General features: G+C 39.5%; 1 protein-coding gene across 1 annotated transcript in view; it reads right to left on the bottom strand.

Annotated features, from left to right (window-relative positions):
* fasn (fatty acid synthase) overlaps positions 1–21,899 on the bottom strand; it is a 72,848-nt gene that overhangs the window by 8,082 nt on the left and 42,867 nt on the right. Inside the window, exons 24-36 of the mRNA XM_062378931.1 lie at positions 21,472–21,636; positions 21,163–21,278; positions 20,787–20,941; positions 19,963–20,166; positions 19,730–19,880; positions 15,401–15,579; positions 15,088–15,207; positions 14,625–14,747; positions 14,007–14,230; positions 13,652–13,853; positions 7,048–7,199; positions 6,569–6,660; positions 6,070–6,464 (exon numbers count right to left, since the gene is read on the bottom strand). Of these exons, the coding sequence (XP_062234915.1) occupies positions 6,070–6,464; positions 6,569–6,660; positions 7,048–7,199; positions 13,652–13,853; positions 14,007–14,230; positions 14,625–14,747; positions 15,088–15,207; positions 15,401–15,579; positions 19,730–19,880; positions 19,963–20,166; positions 20,787–20,941; positions 21,163–21,278; positions 21,472–21,636 (2,278 nt within the window). The remainder of the gene's footprint in view (positions 1–6,069; positions 6,465–6,568; positions 6,661–7,047; positions 7,200–13,651; positions 13,854–14,006; positions 14,231–14,624; positions 14,748–15,087; positions 15,208–15,400; positions 15,580–19,729; positions 19,881–19,962; positions 20,167–20,786; positions 20,942–21,162; positions 21,279–21,471; positions 21,637–21,899) is intronic.

Below are 21,899 nucleotides of genomic sequence, written 5' to 3'. Positions count from 1 at the left end.
CTCTTACTCCCTTCTAAAAATCTACAGATAAAACATCTACTTTGCTTCACTATTTGCAGTGGTGGGTAGAGTAAATAGAGACAATACTCAAGTAGAAGTAAAAGTACTCATACAAATCAGAACTTGAGTAACAGTAAAAGTACCCACAGAAATGAGATCTTGAGTAAAAGTAAAAATGTATCTCATTAAAAACTACTCAAGTGACAAGTTACATCATTTAAATGTATTGCGATCAAACAGGACATCAAGAGATAATAACAATGTAAAGTGCATATTGATTTTAATTAATAAAGGGACATATTCAAAACTCGGTAAATGCCAAAAAACATGCTGTTAAGCACTGTTTGCTTTTAAACATCAAGAAAAAAAATTCACTGATTCCTCATAGAAAGGCTTGGATGCAGCCTGCATTGTGTGTGCACATGCATTCAATTTCCAAAACAAACGGAATTTGAACTAGGAAGCTGCCGAATTAAAAAATCATAGACATGGCATAGTTGTGAGAAGTGTGTACCCCAATGTAACTGAGCAGGGGTAAAACATATTCTGGGAAACAACTACTATCAGAAGTACAATTTATCAAAAAAACTACTTAAGTACATGTAACGGAGTAAATGTAATGCATTACTACCGACCTTTTACTATTTGTTGTTTTTTTGTACTTTTGAACTTGGACATACTTTTCTGTTCTGTTTGTCTTATGCTCTCCATTCCTTCACCTCTCTCCAGTAACTCTTCTTTGGTGTCTCATCTGTCTATCACACTCCTCATCTCTGCTATCTCATCCGGTTTCCTTTCTTCTTATATGTCCTACTCATAAAAAGAATGAGATGAAGGATATCGAACCGAATTCTAACAAATCTCCAACCTATTAAATTTGAATTTAGATGTTTTATTATAACCTCATAATAAAGATTTGATTGATTGAAATATATCTTATTAGTAAATGTATTTTAAACATATACTTAAGTAGTGATAAGAAAAAACTAACCAATTTAAGATTATACTATTGGGACATGGTTTTTGTGCAAACAACAGGCCTCCTTTCAGTCAAATTTGAAACAAACATACCGCATGTACTGGAGTGGACTCAATCCCCCAAGATGCCACAGGTTCCAATGATCTTAGAAAGTCAAGGAACTCAGTCTCCCAGAGGATGTAACAGGATGCTGCATGTCCTGGGGTCTAGGACAATGTCACACAAAGGTGTCAAGAACCACCAGGATCAACTCCTATTGGTCACTCTGGTCCAAGACCTGTGAGGTCCTCGGGCCGATATAAGGAGAGGTCTCCCCAAGATCTTCCTCTTTCTTCAATCCTCCCAAGGGCGGAAGGCTGCTACAGCTCTCTTCTTCCATCCCTGCGAGGGCGGAAGGCTGCTCAAGCTCTCTATCCAGCTTCCTTCTCTATCCAACCCACAACCGGAGGTCAGAGGTGCAGCTCCCAGCTCACCCCTCTCAAGGAAATCTCCTCGCCCTTCAAGCTCTACAAAACTCCTCGTAGCGACGCGATGTCCTGCAGGAGAACTTCAACCAGCATCTGAGCACACGGCTCGACAGAGTCGCGAATGCAGAACTCTACGACCACAAAGCCAGGAGACGTCACAGAACTGCAAACTGAACAGCAACTTTCTTTACCTCTTTCCCTCGGACTGGTAACGTAATCTGGGTTTAATAATTATACATGCTAAGCAAGACTGTTTACTCAAATCTGTGTGTTTACAAGTTTGATATATGCTGTGACGTTGTAGGTATAAGTTAAATGAAGGTTAATGCTAGTTAGGCTCGCCACAGGCTTTGTCCCTGTCATTATCTGATTAACATCCACACAGACGCATAGCATCTCACCTAGTTAAACCTTCCCCCTCAGCCGTAAAGCAACGGCCGTAAAGCAACCTCAGAAGAAGGGGGGGCTCTTATCTTAGGGACCATTTTTAAAGCATGCTAATTTACATTCACACACACACACACACACTCACACAAATCCTTGTTAGTTAGTTTGATTGTTTAGTAATTTGTGTTTTTATACTTTATTATGTTCATAATAAATGTTCTTCTTTCACAAATGTTCTGTCATTAATATTGCATAAGTGAATCTTGCCTACCGTTACACTGTTAAGAACTCCATAACCTTCATTGTTCATTATATAATCTTTAATGGTAAAATATTGAGATTTCTAATTGAACTAGATCTAAATGAGACTGAACCTAATCAATAAATTGGCTATCTTTTCCCTTCTATGGAGGGTGGTGCACCGCAAGAACTTTAACCAATTAAAGTTATGATTTAATATTAATATTTTAAATATTAATTTTTTATATTTTATTTTGATAACCAAATTTATTGAGTGCCTAAAGCCACACCATTCTACAGTAACACTTTCTAAGCACTATTGCACAACAATACATAGTAAACTTAGCAGTTCTCTTCTGCTATCTATCACTTATTGCAGTGTAATTGGTGGATTCCTTGTTTTTATTATATCTTTCCTCCATAACTCACATAAAATAAACAAAGTCAACTTTGTTTACTGTTGCCCCATTTGATCATACTGTAGCTCCTGCCGCCATGTCGTAGCTGCGGACCGGGACATTTGAATTGATTCCAAATGTTTTTTTTAAGTGCCATTAATTTACAAGGGAAACAAAATCATATTTTTTTCACAAAAAAAGGCGGTATGGAAGTGTACTGGGGAGTGAGAGTAACTGAAGGAAGGAGATCATAAAAAGATAAACTAGTTTCTGGATAGTTGTTCCAAGAACCAGCTGGGTTTATTTCTCAATCGTCATGGACCAAGAGGCAAAGGAGCTGATCCCTGGAGCCTGAAGGAGAAGATTTGAAAAAACTTGCTCACAATGGACAGTGATCCCCTCTGTCCTGGTTGAACCAGCCATCTCCTCGGACCTCCTTAAACTCATACATTTCCCTCACTTTTCACTTTCATTGGACCCTAACCCCCCTCTCTAACAACCACCCACACCCACTCACACACACATATACACACACACAGGTAGGAAATGAATGTTAATGTTCTGTGAACATGTTATTGAGCTGTTTTGTTACAAGATTATAATTATTTTGATTGTTGAATGTGTATTTGTTCAGCTAGTTAACACTTTTATGTAACTCCGCTCTTCCAGTTGCAGGCAGGGAGCAGCACAAGGGTAACATGGGTGCAACAGATGTTGTGTGCATGGTTACCATGTTTAGCTTAGCCAGACACACAAACAGAATGATGTTGCTGATGTGTTTGTGTGGGGTTAATGTTCACTATGTTTATGGGGGTAAATAATAAAGATCAAGATATTTTTGTTTATTGCCAATAATTTAAGTTAATGTTCAAGGATTAATAGGCCTTTTCCATATATTGTTACCTGTCCATTTAAGTGAATGGAAAGAAAATGTATGACATTGTTTAGTATTTTATATTCAAAAAACTGTTAACTGTGTAAATTGATTCTGTAAATTATAAACCATTCTTGATGAAGCTGACGCAGAAGAAACACTGTGTCTGAGTCATCTTATTAACAGCTCCCCTTTCAGGACACAACATTCAGGGCACACACACACACACACACACACACAGAAACACACAGAGAAACACACGCACAAACGCACACATCTCTCTCTCTACTGACCCATTTATGAACTGAATGGAATATAATATACAAACTGTTGTTCATGAACAAATATTTTCTTATTTGGAAATTAATTTGTTTTCTATTGATTACTTGATGTTTTGGTGAAAAAGAGCTCTAGATATTCTTTTATTTGATTGTTATTTTGATTTGAATAACTAATTGAATATATATTGGTTAATTTAATTGATTGTTTGTAATTTATTTTCCTTTGATGACTTCTGTAGCAAGGTACCAGCTATCCAGACTAGATCTCTTACCGTTAAGTAGAGAAAACCTATGCTACACAAATGGACTTTCAGATATATAAAACTAACTTCAATTAAGTGATCTTTGGTAGTGAACTACAGCCCTGCTTTACCTGAAAGGTACTGTACATTCATATTGTTTGATATCACTTGATAACAGACTTTAAATCCAATCATCCAATCACAATGCAAAGCAGTGTTCATTTCGTTGACGAAAACGATGACGAAATATATTCGTTAACGACCCTTTTTCCATGACGAAGACGAGATGAAGACGTAACGAAAACATGTCTTTGAAAATAAAAACTATGACTAAATCTATTTGTAACTTTCGTTGATGAGACGAGACGAGACAGAATGTTGGTGCTTGACTAAGTCACAATAATTTTTTTAACATCATCGTATCAGGCCGTCATGAAGTATCAGGAGCGGGCGAGTGAGTCTGTGTGTTTGTGTGTGTGTGCCAGTGCGCTCCCAGATAGCGCAGCGGTCCGTAGCTCCGCCCCCCGACTTGCGCACTCGCTCAGGGAGACACAGTGAAAGCAGAGCGCGTTCACGTGGAGCAGCCGATCAATGACTGACTGCTTCTTAACTATAGAAACTGTGAAAACACAGAGTTTCTCTGGTCTCAGCTGATCAGAGATCATTGGTGAAAAAGAGCTCTAGATATTCTTTTATTTGATTGTTATTTTGATTTGAATAACTAATTGAATATATATTGGTTAATTTAATTGATTGTTTGTAATTTATTTTCCTTTAAAGACTTCTGTAGCAAGGTACCAGCTATCCAGACTAGATCTCTTACCGTTAAGTAGAGAAAACCTATGCTACACAAATGGACTTTCAGATATATAAAACTAACTTCAATTAAGTGATCTTTGGTAGTGAACTACAGCCCTGCTTTACCCGAAAGGTACTGTACATTCATATTGTTTGATATCACTTGATAACAGACTTTAAATCCAATCATCCAATCACAATGCAAAGCAGTGTTAATTTCGTTGACGAAAACGATGACGAAATATATTCGTTAACGACTTTTTTTCCATGACGAAGACGAGATGAAGACGTAACGAAAACATGTCTTTGAAAATAAAAACTATTACTAAATCTATTTGTAACTTTCGTTGATGAGACGAGACGAGACAGAATGTTGGTGCTTGACTAAGTCACAATAATTTTTTTAACATCATCGTATCAGGCCGTCATGAAGTATCAGGAGCGGGCGAGTGAGTCTGTGTGTTTGTGTGTGTGTGCCTGTGCGCTCCCAGATAGCGCAGCGGTCCGTAGCTCCGCCCCCCGACTCGCGCACTCGCTCAGGGAGACACAGTGAAAGCAGAACGCGTTCACGTGGAGCAGCCGATCAATGACTGACTGCTTCTTAACTATAGAAACTGTGAAAACACAGAGTTTCTCTGGTCTCAGCTGATCAGAGATCAGCACCTCAGCTTCTTGATCAGAGCAGAAGCTGCAGTTGGTTTCTACCGAGCTGCAGTTTCTGTGTCCGCCTCCAGTCTGACCTGCTCTCACTTTTTGTTTTCACATTTAAAACTAAATATATATTTTTAAGCTATTAGGCTGCAGCTATATGTTTTTATAGAAAAGGAGTTTAATTTGGCTATTAAATGTGACTAAAACTAGACTAAAATGGAATTCGTTTTCGTCGACTAAAACTAGACTAAAATGTAATTTGTTTTAGTCGACTAAAACTAGACTAAAACTAAGAAGGATAAAAATGACTAAATGTGACTAAAACTAAAATGCATTTTCGTCAAAAGACTAAGACTACGACTAAATCAAAAATAGATGCCAAAATTAACAATGATGCAAGGCACAAAATCTGCCAATATAGTGTCAGCATTTAAAACAGATGACAAGCTTGATATCTATTGCAATTCTTTCTGTCCTGGGATAGGGATCCCTCACATGTGTCTCTCTCTGAGGTTTCTATGTATTTTTACCCTGTTATAAGATGTTTTTGTGTTTTTTTTCTTAATCTTGCTGAGGGTTAAGGAAAGAGGATTTCACACCATGGTAAAGCCCTATGAGACAAATTGTAATTTGTTAATATGGGCTATAAATATAAAATTTGAATGATTGATTGATTGATTACACCTTGTTTGAAAAACATGTGTTTCAAAGTGTGTTTTGGTGGGAATGATTTTGTATAGCTTGGCTCTTACCCAGAATGTGAGCTACAGCATCCACCAAGTCCCTCTGGCTTCCCGCATCAGTCTTTACCGCTATCCTCTCTGCAAGAACAAAACTAGACACCACTGGCTGCTGCTGGCACAGGAAGTGGTCGAGCACCTCCATGCAGGATGTGATGCGCTGTGGTAGGGTGCCACCAATAACTGTATCATTGCCACCCATCATCTCCAGCACCACGCCCACGTCACCTATAGCACCCCACTGGACTGCCAGTGCAGGTAGGCCATCGTAATGACGCTTTTCGCAGACGCGTTCCATGGCTGAGTTGGCATAACCGTAGTTACTTTGTCCAGCATTACCACGCCCGCAGCTGACTGAGGAGAAGGCCACAAAGTACTTGAGGTCTGGACACACCTTTCTTGTCACTCTGGAGAGGAAATTAAGTGATTGCATCAAGATCAAGAGAGAAGTAAATAGAAGTGACTATAATATCCCTAATTTGAATAGAAGGAAATGAAGACTGTGCCTTACTTGTCCAAGTTTATGGTGCCATCATATTTTGGTTTGTTGACCTCAAGGAAGATCTCAGGAGTCAGATTCTCCAGCATGCCATCTTTCAATACCTGATAATGACATATCAATCATGTTAATGGCGTTAAGGTTGAAATGAAATCACTGAAAAAGTGTGAACTGTGAGTAAATGGTTTGTATTTATATAAATGACCACTCAAAGTGCTTAACAGTATTAACAGTTTTAAAAATAAAACATGATGTTTTATAACTACTTGCAGTGACAGGATGGTAAAAATGTTAGAATTGATTTATTTGGGCAAGTGTAATAGGTCCTTGCTCTGCAGATGATCAGTGTGTTCTTGTGTGAGAGAGAAAGAAGATTTACGGAGAGATAAAAAGAGGGTGACTGACAGTTTCAAAGCACTACATTGGGACAACTGATTGGATTCAAGGGGAATTGTTTTAATGGGACTGCTGGTGAGTGTTTTGTGTATTACCATTGCTAGGTGAAAGATACCGCCCACTAGACCCAGTGAACCGGCCTCAGCGAAGAGTTTCTCTGTTCCCTCCAGCGTAGTGACATCACTTGTTGACACCAGCACCTCCACATCTTGAGTCTGCCATTCATGCACTCGCTTTGCCTGGTATCCTATAAACAGTTATATAGTAAACTGTTAGTAAAAACTTGTTCAGTAACACATGGTACACCAATCTGTGTCATTAATGATTCTAGAGCAAACTTCAGGTTTTCTTTATGTACAATGCAATTACAGGGCTATATAATGCAACATATGGCACTATGTTTAAAATATATATTTTTTAAAGTACAAATGTGTTAAAAAAAGTTTGAATGTGATGAGCCTACATTTGTGTGAGTAAATGAGGTGCTCTGGTGGTTCTGGTGGTTATCCTTTATGCAGTTACTTTACCTACTACAATGTGTATCTTGCCTTTTACTGTTGTTGATTTTAAACGTTGAGCGTGTCTGAACTACTTCATATACTTTTGACTAGTTTAGTTTACGAAATGTCATATTCTATATTAGAACCTCTTGTGAGAACCATATTTCTTTGAAAAGTCATAAAAAGTACCTGTTTTCAGCTTTCCAACTCATCAGATAGGCATTTTAAACAATTTATTTAAAAAACAAATTTATCCCAAACATTAATTGTAATCTCTAAATTACAAATTTCTAAAGCTGTCAGTTTACTGTAGTTGGATAATAAAGTAAAGTACAACTATCTCAAATTTGTACTTCAGTATAGTCCGTACCTGTCCACGACTGATTATATAAAACATTTTTTAGTTGATCACAGTGTGTGCGTGTTGTGTCTGTGTATGTGTTAAAAGGGAGGGGAGGAGGATTTACAGGGAAAGGAAAGAGATAAAGAGCGGGAGCAGGAAGAACCAGGTAAGAAATTGGAGGCATAATCAAGAACACATAGTTAAAATGCAAAGACAGCCTCTATTTGGCCCCTATTAATTGCAATGTAGTTCGTAACTTCACTAATTGTAGTCCCAATCAAAAACAGGTGTGTTGGGGTCACGTCATGACGGACTAGGAGACGGTCGGGTTTGCGGGAGCGCCACCAACACCCTTCATATATTTCGCATTCTCTCTTAAACCACATTATATTTTTATAAGACCAGTGCAGTAGTATGACTCTTGAAAAATTCTGGACAAGACAACACCGAACAATGCCAAAGGGAAAGAATAAGTCGCGACAGCCAACTGACAACTCGGCTACGGAGCTAGCCCAACATGGCGGCGAGCATGACGAAGACGAGGAGGAGACAGAACTTGAACCTGGACGCGCTAAAGCGCTGGACTTGATGACTAATAAGTTAATGATGGCTATTAACGACAAACTCGAGCCTTTGGCTAAAACAGTTCTCTCTCATACTACCGAGCTGAAGAGGGCTAATGACCGTTTGGATTAGGCAGAGGCCCGGGTGCTACAGCTGGAGACCGCTAACGAGCCGCAAGCTGCGCATATAGTAGCTTTGGAAAGAAAAGTTGAATCCCTCCACGACCATATAGACGAACTTGAAAACAGAGGGCGGCGGAAAAATATCCGCATTTTCAACCTGCCCGAGAATACCGAGGGGGGGAATGCTTTGGACTTCTTTCAACACTGGCTACCGGATTTTCTCGGCATGGATACTAAAAGGGGCCGAGTGAAGCTCGAGCGGGCTCACCACTCACTAATGCCCAAGCCCGGGTCCGACCAGCGCCCCAGCCCGTCATCATCCGCTTCCACGCGTTCCCGGACAAGCAGAGAGTGATGGCAGCAGTAAAGGCCAAATTATACTTGTGTTGCACGGACGCACGCATGCACGCAAGACAGGCAACACGCCCCTTTCGAGCCCTCTGACGACTTGCGTGCGTCCGCCAATTTTTCTAACTATATGACAAAACGACGCGAGCCTCACGCAGCCCGCAAGGCTTGTGATTGGTCGGGTTACTGCATCCCGTCCGGAGTCTAGTTTCCGGTTTCATGCCCCACAATACGCGGAAATCACGGAAGATTTAGAAGAACGAATATGGACCAAATAGAAGAGCACTTGGCAGAAGAGATCCGAAAGTATGACCACTTGTATAACCCGTCACTGACTGGCCAATTTGTCCGCCAGAAATAGGCTATGAGGAGCCGGAGTGGCGATGTAAATAAACATTCGACGAAGAAGAAGACGTCTCTTCTTTGTGTGTTTTATTTTTCGAAAAAAAAAGTTAGGAAGCATAAACCAAAACGGATCCGTGGATGCAGCTGCGTGGCCTTCCGCGGTTGCAGTCGCAGGACTATAATTAGGCCTTAAGGAGAAAAGCAGCGGGCGGGGATATCACTCTGGAGGAAAGAAAAATATCCTTCTACCATTACCTGTCTGCCGCAGTACTTCTTAAACAGAGAGAGTTTAACGAAGCTAAACAACGTCTCAGGCAAATCGGCGCTGATTACTCCATGCTCTTCCCTGCAAAGTTACAAGTATCTCTGAAACCATGTATACTGGTGATTATACTCTGTTATGATACATCTTGCATACATGTGAATGATTACTCGTCGTTATAATATGTATTAAGGTGCACCCCTTGCTTAATAATACACCAGTATTCATTCAGTGGAAGTCCAGCTGATTTAAGAGTAGATAACGATTCATATTTAGAGGCTTATATTAGTTGAAAACTTTTGTTTATCTTGTAATAATTGGGTGTTGATGTGAGCCCCGGTTAACTGGGTGATGTCACTTGCTTTATTTCTTTTCTGTTTGTGTGCTGTGAGAGGCACATTTGGCCCTAGTGAAGGCGCCTTACAGAACAGCAATCCCCCCACAACCTGGGGAAGGACCATCCATTTTCTTTTCTTTCAATATTTCCCTTTTTTTACATGCATCATTTCTTGCTGTTATAGTTTCATGTGTTCTGTTTTTGTTACTTGTAGTTCATGCTCAGTACTGGTCTTCCACATTCAGTGTATCATGTCGACGTATTTGGATAAACTGCCTAAATTATATTTACCAATAGAATAATGCCACCTTATAAGTTAAAACTCTGTTCATGGAATATAAGGGGTTTAAAAGGTAATGTGAAGCGAAGAAAGGTCTATTCTTTGTTGAAAAGGGAGGGGGTGGATGTGGCTCTATTGCAGGAGTCCCACTTAGAGGACAATGAGCATCTTAAACTTAAATACAGTTGGGTTGGCCAGGTGTACACAAGAATCTACCATTCCAATTAAATAAGTGTATAAAAGATAAGTACGGAAGATTTGTAATTATAAATGGTGTCTTACATGGTAAAGAAATTACTATTATGAATCTTTATTGCCCACCTAACTATTCCCCTGACTTATTAACTAAAGCATTCTCAGAATTTGCAGAAGTAACTTCGCTATTGGCCTTGGTGGGAGGTGACTTTATTGGTTTACTTACTCACAATCTACTAGAAACCCATCCTTACTGTGGGAAACTACAAAAGCATACGTCAGGGGTTTAATTATAGCCTTCTCGGCCTCGAAAAAGAAGAAACAATTAGAACAGCAACTAAAACTTGAAAAAGAACTGGCAGATATTAAAGGTGCACTTTGCTTAACATCAGACCCATACTGTTGCAGAGGAAATGCGCAATACAGGCTGCTCTAGACACTTTGCTAACCCAACAGGCTAAGACTGCTCTCCTCTTCTCAAAGCAAAGGCTATATGAGTATGGGGATAAGCCCAGTAAGTATTTATCTCATTTAACCAAAATTAAAAGGGACCCTCAAGTTATTCCTTCAAATTTAGATGGTAATGGCACCCGCCACTTTGATAACAAATACATTAATAACACTTTCAGGCAATTTTACACTAGGTTGTATGAATCGGATCAACCACAGGGAGTCTCGGATAGGATGGAATCCTTTTTAGAAAGATTAACCCTTCCAACCATCTCTGATTCTCAAAAACTTGAATTAAACGCTCCCATCTCCAGGGAGGAGGCCCTATTAGCACGTAAAGGCTTGCAGTCAGGCAAGGCACCAGGGCCTGATGGCCTGAGCAGTGAATTTTATCGAGAATTTCAGGATGTGCTTTTAGACCCCTTTTTGGAAATGTTGGATCATTCTTTCATCACTGGTTGACTCCCTCAGTCACTAAGAGAAGCCGATATCACCTTAATTTAAAAAAAAGGAAAGTCCCCTGAGGACTGTTCAGGATATAGGCCTATTGCTCTTCTGAATCAGGACATCAAAATACTATCTAAAATATTGGCAGTACGTCTCGAGAAAGTTCTACCTTTTCTTATGAGGGAGGATCAGACCGGTTTTATCAAAGGTAGAAGTTCTAGTTAATATTATCAATATTTGTCAGACACAGGAAATTGATAGCATGGTCATTTCATTGGATGCAGAAAAAGCTTTCGAGCGTGTCGAATGGTCATATCTGTTTAATATCTTGCATAAATTTAATTTGGGAGACAATTTTGTTAGATGGGTTAAATTATTATATAAAAATCCCATGGCCGCAGTCATCACCAATGGCTATAGGTCTGACAATTTCCCACTTCATCGCTCAACACGTCAGAGCTGCCCTCTTAGTCCCGCTCTTTTTGCACTTGCAATAGAACCTCTTGCTGAGGCTATAAGGCAAGATTCAGACATAATTGGCATCCAACATAAAATTTCTCTTTACGCGGACGACGTTTTGCTTTATGTGCTGGAGCCTGAGACTTCTGTTTCACGTCTAGTTGATGTTATTAATTTGTTTGGATGTTTTTCGGTTTACAAAATAAATTTCTCAAAATCCTTAGCTATGCCAATGGGAAGTCTTAGAGATAGAACTACCACACTACCCTCATTCCCATTTAAATGGTCCATAACAGGTTTTGTTTACTTGGGTATTCATATCACACCTTTATTTCATGGAATGTATAAGGCCAATTTTAACCCCCTCTTGGATTCTATAAGGAAGGACCTGGACAGATGGGCTCCACTGCCCTTGTCATTACTTGGTAGAGTTTCTATTATTAAAATGAATATTTTGCCAAGATTGTTATACCCCCTACAGATGATCCCATTACTCTTGTCAGGCAAAGTACTGAGGCTGCTTAACGGCTGGCTGAGTGACTTCATTTGGAAGAGAAAGCCCAGGCTAAAAGTAGCAAAACTACAACTACAACTTCCCAGTTCGAAGGGTGGTCTAGATCTTCCCAACATCAGATGGTATCAGCTGGCATCCCATTTGAGATTTATATCAGAATGGGTCCAGGAGGAACCTACCTCTGATCTGTTGAGTTTAGAAAAGTCACAGACCTCAGGCTCCCTGTTAGGCCTTTTGGCCTTCAAGGACTTAAAGTCAGCCAGGAGCCATTGTAAAAATAACCCTATCATCTGCAATACTTTAAAAGCATGGTTTATTACACAAAAGCTTGAAGGGAGGTCTGGTCTAAAATCTTCGTTGGTTCCAATTCAGGGCAATCCTAACTTCTTACCAGTCATGGTGGATGGTGGGTATGGCACTTGGACATCTCGAGGGATAAAAAGGATGCGTGATTTATTTCATGGTGCATCCATGTTTTCATTTGCACAACTTCAAGAAAAGTATAATCTTCCCAGGCATGACTTTTACAAATACCTGCAGATCCGGGACTTCATAAACAGGGGAACTACTCTTAATATTGATGCCACTACATCTGCAGTTGAACAATTACTCCTCCTTGGCCCAACTAAGAAATCCATTTCTCGTTTTTACAATGTCTTAAGCCAGACTGATGTGATAAATGTACAGGATGTTATGCAGAAGTGGCAAGGTGAACTTGGTATAGATATTGATGGGGATAAGTGGACTAAGATATGGACTCAAACAAAGAAAATATCTGTGTGTAACCGTGCCAGATTGCTGCAATTTAAGATCATGCACCGTTTACAAATCTCTCCTAACAAAAGACATAAAATGAACTCTCAACTCTCACCTGTATGTTTAAAATGTAAAATCTCAGTGGGCACCTATACTCATTGTATCTGGTCATGTTGTTTTATTGTTGTTATGTTAATATATAAAAAGCTCAATAAACATATTTGTAAAAAAAAAACACTGTACACTGTCCAATTAAGTGTTTAAGTGGTGTATTTAACCAATTTGATTTCAAAATAATATTGATGAGCCTCAATGTGAAATTTGATTATTTGATTTTCAAGGCATTAAGAGTAGATTAGTAGAAACAACTAATTCACTGCACTAGATGCCTTTAATTTTCTAAAACCTTGTGCATATTATCCAGAGCTTTTAGCAATAAGAAGAGAGAATGGGTTGAATGTCTATAAAACACCATGGTGAAAGATGCAAGAAAATGCTATACAAGCAAGTAGCCAGTCAGATTTACCTTTAGCCTGAGCTTACCCTGAGGTTCTTCTTTTTTATTTTGTATTTACCAGCCAGTCTGACAGAGCTTGAATATGATGTTACATAACGGTTCCTGGTACCCCCTAACCCCATTTTTCTCCACTCACCTTTACTTTTTTTTAATTTATTCATTTTAATGCAATCAAATTTGTGACGCACTTTTTAACCTTGTTCAGATAAGTCCTAAACATAAAAGTTATTAATATTAATATTATAATTATTGTGCATTACCATTCCTGATGCCTGATCTGGAAGTCAGCACCAGTTTTCGGGCTCCTCTCTCTATCAACCACTGTGCAAGCTCCAGACCGAAGCCACCCAGTCCACCAGTGATGATGTAGGAGTGGGAGGGGACACAATAAGTCCGTCTGATCGCCAGAAGAGACAAGGGGGAAGCAGTTTGGACTTCTGCACCACTTTCCTCATTACGAACCTGTGTGAAGAGAAAATAAGTAAGAAGATATACAGTATGCTGATGAGTTGTACAATTTGTTGTACAGTTTGTATAATAGACCATGTTCCATAATGGACAATCTGCTGTATCCTCACACTAAAATCAAATTTGAAAGTCAGAGGTGAAACTAACCTGCAGCAGGACCTTGCCAATGTGCTTGCCCTGAGCCATATATCTGAATGCTTCCTCCACTTGGTCCCTCTCAAATACTGTGGTCTTCAGAGGCTGAACTACACCTCCCACAATGCCTTCCTTCAGTAACTGGGATACTTCCTCCCACTCCTGGTTACCCTCTTCAAAGAGAGCATCCAGCAGGATGCCATGGAATGCTACATTCTTTAGGAAAAGACCCATACCTGAAAATATCACAACATAATGATTATACTACTCGGACTTTGTCCGAAAAAGTCAGACATTCAAGTCATGACTAATTGCATTTACTTAGTCACATCACTTCAAATGTGTTTACAAAGCAATGCAGGAGTAACAGCATGACAGGGTGTAAACCTTACAAACCTTCAATTGACCTAGCCACTAAACTATCTGTGATGGAAGTACAAGAAGTATAGCTGCAGTATAGGGAAATATAGTATATACATGTACTATTAAACAATTCTAATGTCTTCTGATATTTCAAGAAATATATAAATAACTATATTAATTTAAAAATGTTTCTGAAATTCAAGCAGCATCAGACACTTGCATAGTAACTGTGGTCCTGAGGGTGTAATCTTGAGGCTTCCTACTGACCCAGTGGAGAGTTGTTTGCAAGGTCAAATTTTCCGATCTCCAGGAATCGTCCATGGCGAGCTAGGCAACGAACGCTAGCCAGCAGTTTCTCCTCAGCCAGAGAATTCAGAACTACATTTACACCTGAAGCACACACAGAAATCACTATGTATGACAAAAAGACACTTGTTCGTTGTTGAGCAGTTATAAATATGAAAATGCAATTGAATCGTTTCATAAACACCAAAACAATGCAAAGCTATAATTTATGTATGTAATCATCCAATCATTATTTTGTTGAAGCTCTATTTAACAATGTGTTAATTTTGGAAACCTCTTTCTTAAATAAAGACTTGGTGTAGTCTGGTTTTACGTTTATTTAAACTCAAAATGTCTAAGTCCTTATTTCAGAAATAAGAAAAAAAATCAAAATTATTTACAGTCAACCACAACAAAACTTGTTACTTCAATATGAGATGTTAACCTTTGCCCTGTGTGTGGAGCAAGATGTGCTGTTCAAAAGAGATGTCTCTGGAGTTAGCGAAGGACTCTTCCGAGAGTTGAGAGAACCTCTCCTGCAAGTAGGCCTGCTTCTTTGTTGAGCCTTGTGATAACACATACAAAAAGGAAATGTTATGATTACTGAAAGACTGAGACTGAATGATAACTATAACAAGTCATACTTACGATAAAGAAAGCACTGAATAACAAAAAGTGGCAGAAATAAGCTTTCATATAAAATAAATAAGAGTGAGTAATGTCACTACTAGTGCGTCTGTGAGTAGTTTAATACTAACCAACTGTTGTGAAGACTTTGCAATTCATGCTGAGTGCTATACCAATGGCCGCCTGGCCGACGCCCCCTGAGCCTGAGTGGATGAGAACAGTCTCTCCATGGCGGAGCCTGCCACGCACTACCAGAGAGTAGTAGGCTGTGGCGTAGACCACTGGCACTGAGGCTGCCTGCTCAAGGGTCCTGCACACAGACACACACACACACACAAATAAACACACACACACACGTTTTTTATATATATATATATTAGGGCTCTAAAACTATTAAAATATTTAATCACCATTTTTAAATGCCCAAAAAGTCCCCATTTTTAACATACAATGACAGAAGGCGGATATATATATATTTAATTTAGCTATTTCAAATGAGCTTTATGCTAAATAATTGGGGCATCAAAAGCCTTTGGTCTTTTGCTTTTAAGCAAATATATGATGGTTCAAAAAACGTTTTTCTTTTCTTATCAATAAAACATTACAGAAAGTTATGGAAGTCACTGTTGGAAAAGATTGGCAGATTTAGAGTTCAAAGGCCTAAGGCAGACCATATTAGTCAAGAGTGATAAACAGGATTTTCATTAGTTCTTTCAAATTTGCACATTTGTTAAAATTGAATAGAGGTGGATTTCAGGAGAGGATCTTTCAAGGTTAAGGAGAGCAATTTTATCCAGCACCAAGGAGCAGTGTAAGTACATAATTGAAATAAAGTGTCCATGTATCCCATCCTTTAAAACAATGTTGTTTCATTTATGCTTTAGGGTTATCTCGTATACCAAGAAGGATGCGACTCCAATGTAATACAAATGTCTAGTAAATTACATTTATGGAGACTTGCAAATAGATTCTTAGAGACCTCAAGTTGTCTACAACTAGTTGTTGTTGACTCTGTTGATACCATGTGTAAAGTTCAAGAATGTGACTTCATGTGTGCTCAACCAAATGTGTCTTGCTTGAAAATGAAAGAAATTTGAGGCAGTATTACATAGTGACATCAATGTGAAGATGAAAGCATTTAGACCTTGTCCATCTTTATAGGAGATTATAAAGAATAGACACCAAGAGAAGACATGTAAAAAGTTGAAAGAGCATATCATCTGATGCGATCACAGAGTTAGACTCTTTCTGTTGGTAACTGGTGGAAAGTTGCTAGGCTAATTAAAACTTGTTAGCATATTGAGTCATGATGTGAGGATGTGATTGGCTCTGATGGGGCTCTGCATATGAATCGATAGAAAGCATAAAATAGTAGTGTATACGATAAGATAGGCATAATGTTAGCATGCAGGAGTCGACTTCCCTTTGGTGAAGGCCGTCCGTCCGTTTAAATGTCATACTCAAGATAACATTTTCAGAGGAGCAAATTTGAATCGCGACAGAGTTTAATGCTATAAAATCGACACACAAGGGTAGTCTATAACATAATAGGCTATCCTAACTATCATTTTATATTTGGGATATTCTATTCTATACATAAACATATATATATATATATATATATATATATATATATATATTCTACATATATATTTTGTTGCTTTTGATATATTTTTAGCATTGCTAAATGAGAACATTTACCCAAGCATTTCATTGCCAGCCACTGCTAAATGTAATTGGTGACAATAAAGTCTTGATTCTTTAATCTTGCATCGCTCAAAACAAACACCATACTGTGCTGCATATCTGGTCTGCATTTCATATGCTGAAACCCAGACTCACAATTCTAGTCAGAATGTGAGTCTGAGACCGCTCCATTGGGCTGTGATTATGGGGCGTGTTTCAACTGACCAGGAAATAAAATTCCTCTTCGCTGAATTGGACAGACGTATGTTAAGCAACGCATTGTGAGTTATTTACTAATGTCGAGTTCACACCGGACGCTGAAGCGATGCCGAAGCGACGCTTCAGCGCAGCGTCAGGCCTTAAATAACAGCTGGCTCCCATCCACTCCCTTGTTAAACCTTTGTGCTGGTCACACCGGAGGCTGAAGCACCGAGCTGCGCCAAGGCTGCCTCGCGCCGTGCAGCGATCGTTTCGGCGTCGAGTCTATTTTTTGCGCTTGACGCGAGTGTATCGCACCAGGAAACACACTGAAAAACTTTTAAACTGAAAATCTTAAACTATATTGATGACATATTTTATATGATATAAATGATCAAATATGCATCCCATACTTTGAAGTCCCCTTCTGTTGTCCTGGAGTTTTAATTTGACCAATGACATTATTAAATGTCCCCCTCTGCCCATCCACTACAGCCACACAACCAGTGACACAGATAAAAAGAGAGAGAGGGGGGGCTACGTATTCTCCACATAGGCTTGAGTGGAGAATACGTAATTTACCCCCGACACCCGACATTTAACGGAGCAAACAGCGGAGAAGTTCTTCAACATGGATGACATTAAATTAATAATTGAAGTGGAGAAGTACAGTGAGTTGTATGATCCTCGGAACATGTTGTTGTTGGAGCAACAAGTAAGTATATGCTTTTAATCTACTTGATCAACGGGTGATATTATTAGCGCTGCCCGGCGGTTCAGCGTCGCTTCAGTGTCCGGTGTGAACAGCCAAGAGCCGGCGCAATAGGGATTAGCGCGGCGCTTTGGCGTTGCCTCCACGTTCTGTGTTCCTGTTTCAAAATGAACGCGCTGTCGATGTCTTCTAAAACAGACTCAATGGCAGCATCTACACATCTCAGCTTGCCAGTGGCAGGCATGTTTGTTGAAAACGAATTCAACCCAAGGGCACTTTGATGACGTGGTTGATTACGTTACCGTTGATCATCTGTCCATCATCGTATAAAGCCCGCCCTGACAATCTGATTGGCCCGGTCGGGCATAATTTCTCCCCAACGGAGCGACTCCAGACCGATCTTCCCGACCTCAAATGTTGTGGGCGGGGCTAAGTTCGTCTGGCATCCAGGCTACAACAGAGCAGCAGCACACCTTGCGCAATCCAATTTACATTTCTGCTAAAGTTCTGTCATTTCAATGACATTGTAAAAACTCTTTCACTATGCAAGTGTCTGATGCTGCTTGAATTTCAGAAACATTTTTACATAAATATAGTTATTTAAACTCTTTCTATTTCAAATTTGGTTAATGCAGACAAACAACCTTGACAATGATAAGTTGTGGTAATCATAAGTGCTCCTTAAACAGCATGCCTGTGGTGATAACTGCTCGGGATATCAATTGGTTAAAAAGTTGTATTTTCTGTGAGTTTTCGTCAGGGGGCATGGCAGAACAGAATACAGGAGGTGCATATACTGTAACTTCTCTGTATATTGCCCAATCTGCCTCAAACTTTTCATGTATGACAAAGGTCCCACCCCGAACAGATTCTTATGGTGATATTGAATAGTCATAACAACCCGTAGCTGTAACAGCAAATTTCATGTTTTACATTTTGGTTACTGTGGCTAGCTTGTTTACCCATTGCATGTGGAATTTGATCAGGAAAGCCTAAAGGAGTTGGTGATGCCATACAATTCAACTTTTGAGAGTTTGTCAGAGGGCCTGTCCATGGCAATATATTGTAACCTCCTGGTGTGACAGGCAGCACTGAGAGGAAGTAATTGGCTTGGGGGAGTGTAAGTGCTGCACATAGATGCAATGTATGAATGTGTGTCTGAATGGGTAAATGTAAAACTGTACTGGAAAAAGCGCTTTGAGTGGTCATCAGAACTATATATAGATAGAGACCATTTACCATTACTTTTAACGAGTGGTGGGGAGAAATTACTTAAATACCCATATTTGAACATTTCATAAAAAAAAAATTATATATATAGAGAACATCATACAGCAAGTATTTGGAAAGTACCGGGCACTTATATGACATAATTCTGAAGAGTTTGGGGAAGTACGATCTTGAACTTGTTTTTTGATATGTGATACGCCAAGACAGTACTGCACCTCCCTGCCCAATCCCACATGCGGCCACAGCTGCAGGTGCAGCCTGTTATTAAATCTAATAAAGTGTGTTTTCCTTGTTCCTTCACTTAGTCCCTCTCAAACACTGTGAGAGGGACTGTGATTTTCTAGCTGTGAGATAAGTGATCGCATGCCAGACTGGATAAATATGTTGTTTTCCAGTGAAATAATAAATGGGCTATATCTCTATAGCAATTTCTAGTGTTGGCAATTACTTGAAGAGCTTTACGATATGTTTTTTTGTAATTATCCCATTCATACATTACATCTATGGGAAGCACTTTTTCTATGAGGGGCAATCCGGGGTTCAGTATCTTGCCTAAGGACATGATGTCGAATGACTAAAAAAACACACACACAACACACACAAACACAGCATATTTACAAACTAGAAAACTGACCAACAGGAGGGAATATCCCAGAGGAACCGTCTGTCAGCGTTTACACGTGTTGCTAGGCCTTTAGCAGGTAACAGGCCCATCACACGGCGACCTTCGGGGTCACGACCAGAAAACTCCATACCCAACATGCACTGCTGCAGAGCTACATCACCTACAGAAAGTACAATGAAAAGGAGAATTTAATAAATTGTGAGAGCTTGATGTGTAAATTGACACATGTTGACAATGCACACCTGGAATAGCATCTGGTGGAAGTTTGCCAGTTGCAAGCATTATATCTCTGAAGTTGAGCGAGCTATAGTAAACGCAACATTGTTGCTTTTCAGAGCTGTTGGCCACAAAATGAGAGAGTGGGGAGGCAATCCATCGCAGAGTAGATAGGTCACCTCGAGTCAACACGTTGATGTAGGCCTGATCTGTCAACTCTTCATTTTGATCTGGCAATCACAAAACACAAACAAATGTTTTAATGAAAGTGTAATCCAACACTCTTCTCAACAGAGAGGCAGGCATGTCACAAAGGAAAACAACTTATTGTCATCAAGCTGAGCTGGACATGTTTTCTGTTAATAAGGAAACTGTGGCAGGCCAAACAAAAAAATGGTGAACCCGCCACAGACTAAAAAATGTAAGTGAAAAATGGCGAGATAGAGAAATTTAGAGATACTTGTACGTGTTCTCGGAGCGCCATTCAAGTTTACCCATTTTTTTTCAATCAAGCACTTTTTGTTGAGATGGACAAATTTTTTTTTATAATGTAATGTACTATGGCCCGTTGTACTGCACTTCTCTGTTTAGACACTAGGTGGTGCCCAACTCACCCCTGACCTGCCAGCTGTGCCTCAGAACTGAAAGAAGTTTTCATGTCTGCCACCATAAAAAAAGTGTGTCCTTGCTGACACACGTAAGCAAACTGAATTTTTTTTTTCTCAAAGTAAATGTACAACATTTCTTATAAGCACTGTTGAGTTGTTTTACAATAGTGATGTATGTTAAATAGTCCGCATCACAACCTTATCGGTTAAACCAAATAAAAAGTGATTGTATATACTGTTACCAGAAGTGATGAGCTGGTGTCTGAAGACGCCCCAGTGTCCATCTCTGAACACATTTACAACCAGATCTCTTTCCAGCACTGACTTCATGGACTCAGGAGCCAGTTGGAGACTTGGTGCAACTGAAGACTCATTTAGATTGGACACAAACGCACAGCTGGTAACAAATAAGAAGGAAATCGAGAAAAGACATTAAAAAACAGACCAAAGGATTGAAAAAGCTAATCCTATGTGCGTATAGTGCTACTAATCACCAGAGTCTTTAGGATAAATATAGAAAATATGTCACCAATATATAGAAAACTATTAGATATGGCCAAATGATATAGCTGTGTCAGCACTAGTGTAGGATATAGTATGGTAGAGGGTATGTCCTACCGTATTCGGCTGCCACCTGGCTCCTGTCGTAAACAGTTGACCATTCCAACAATGCCACAGTTGGCCTGAGAGGCAGTCAACCACACTGGACAGTCTGTTGTCTCCACCATCATTGCCTGCCAGATAGATCCACACAGTTACTCAGAGTCATGACTAATGTGCCATTTGTAAATGATGACTGAAGTCACAATAAAACAGTATTCTGATATACAGCACTTTCAAAATGAACTTTATGATACAAATTGACTACTCTCTTTGACCTGACATTCTGAATTTAAAGAAAGACTCACAGAAGGATTTAGAACCCACCTTGAGTGTTTCCACCCATTTGTAGTCGGTAGTGTCCACAGAAAGGAAAGTAGGCTGTTTGGCTGGAGACCGGCAGCGACAAAGAAAGAGGGCTGAGCCATAAAAAGACTTCCTGACAGTCACCAGATTGAGGGAAACCTCAGAGAAGACCTTCTCCCACTCAGCCTTGTGACAAGAGAGGAGATACTATCAGTACACATCATCCCCACTTCCATAAAGTGATTGTATGCTAGCATTTCCAAGATCATGTCACTGAAAATTTAAATATATGTATTTGATCAGCTTCAGAGGTGTTGACTCACATAGATTGACAACATTATGCTTCTAGCAAACTGTGAACTGTTCTTAGAGGTATCAGTGCAAACAATATGAAGTACAAAAAAATTAACGAGAGTATTTATAGTTTCTTTAAATGATTAGAAACCTGT

This window comes from Platichthys flesus, chromosome 20 (genome assembly GCF_949316205.1).
Source record: "Platichthys flesus chromosome 20, fPlaFle2.1, whole genome shotgun sequence".
Lineage (NCBI taxonomy): Eukaryota > Metazoa > Chordata > Actinopteri > Pleuronectiformes > Pleuronectidae > Platichthys > Platichthys flesus.
The sequence above is the reverse complement of the archived record's forward strand: the minus strand, read 5'-3'. Positions and strand labels throughout refer to the sequence as shown.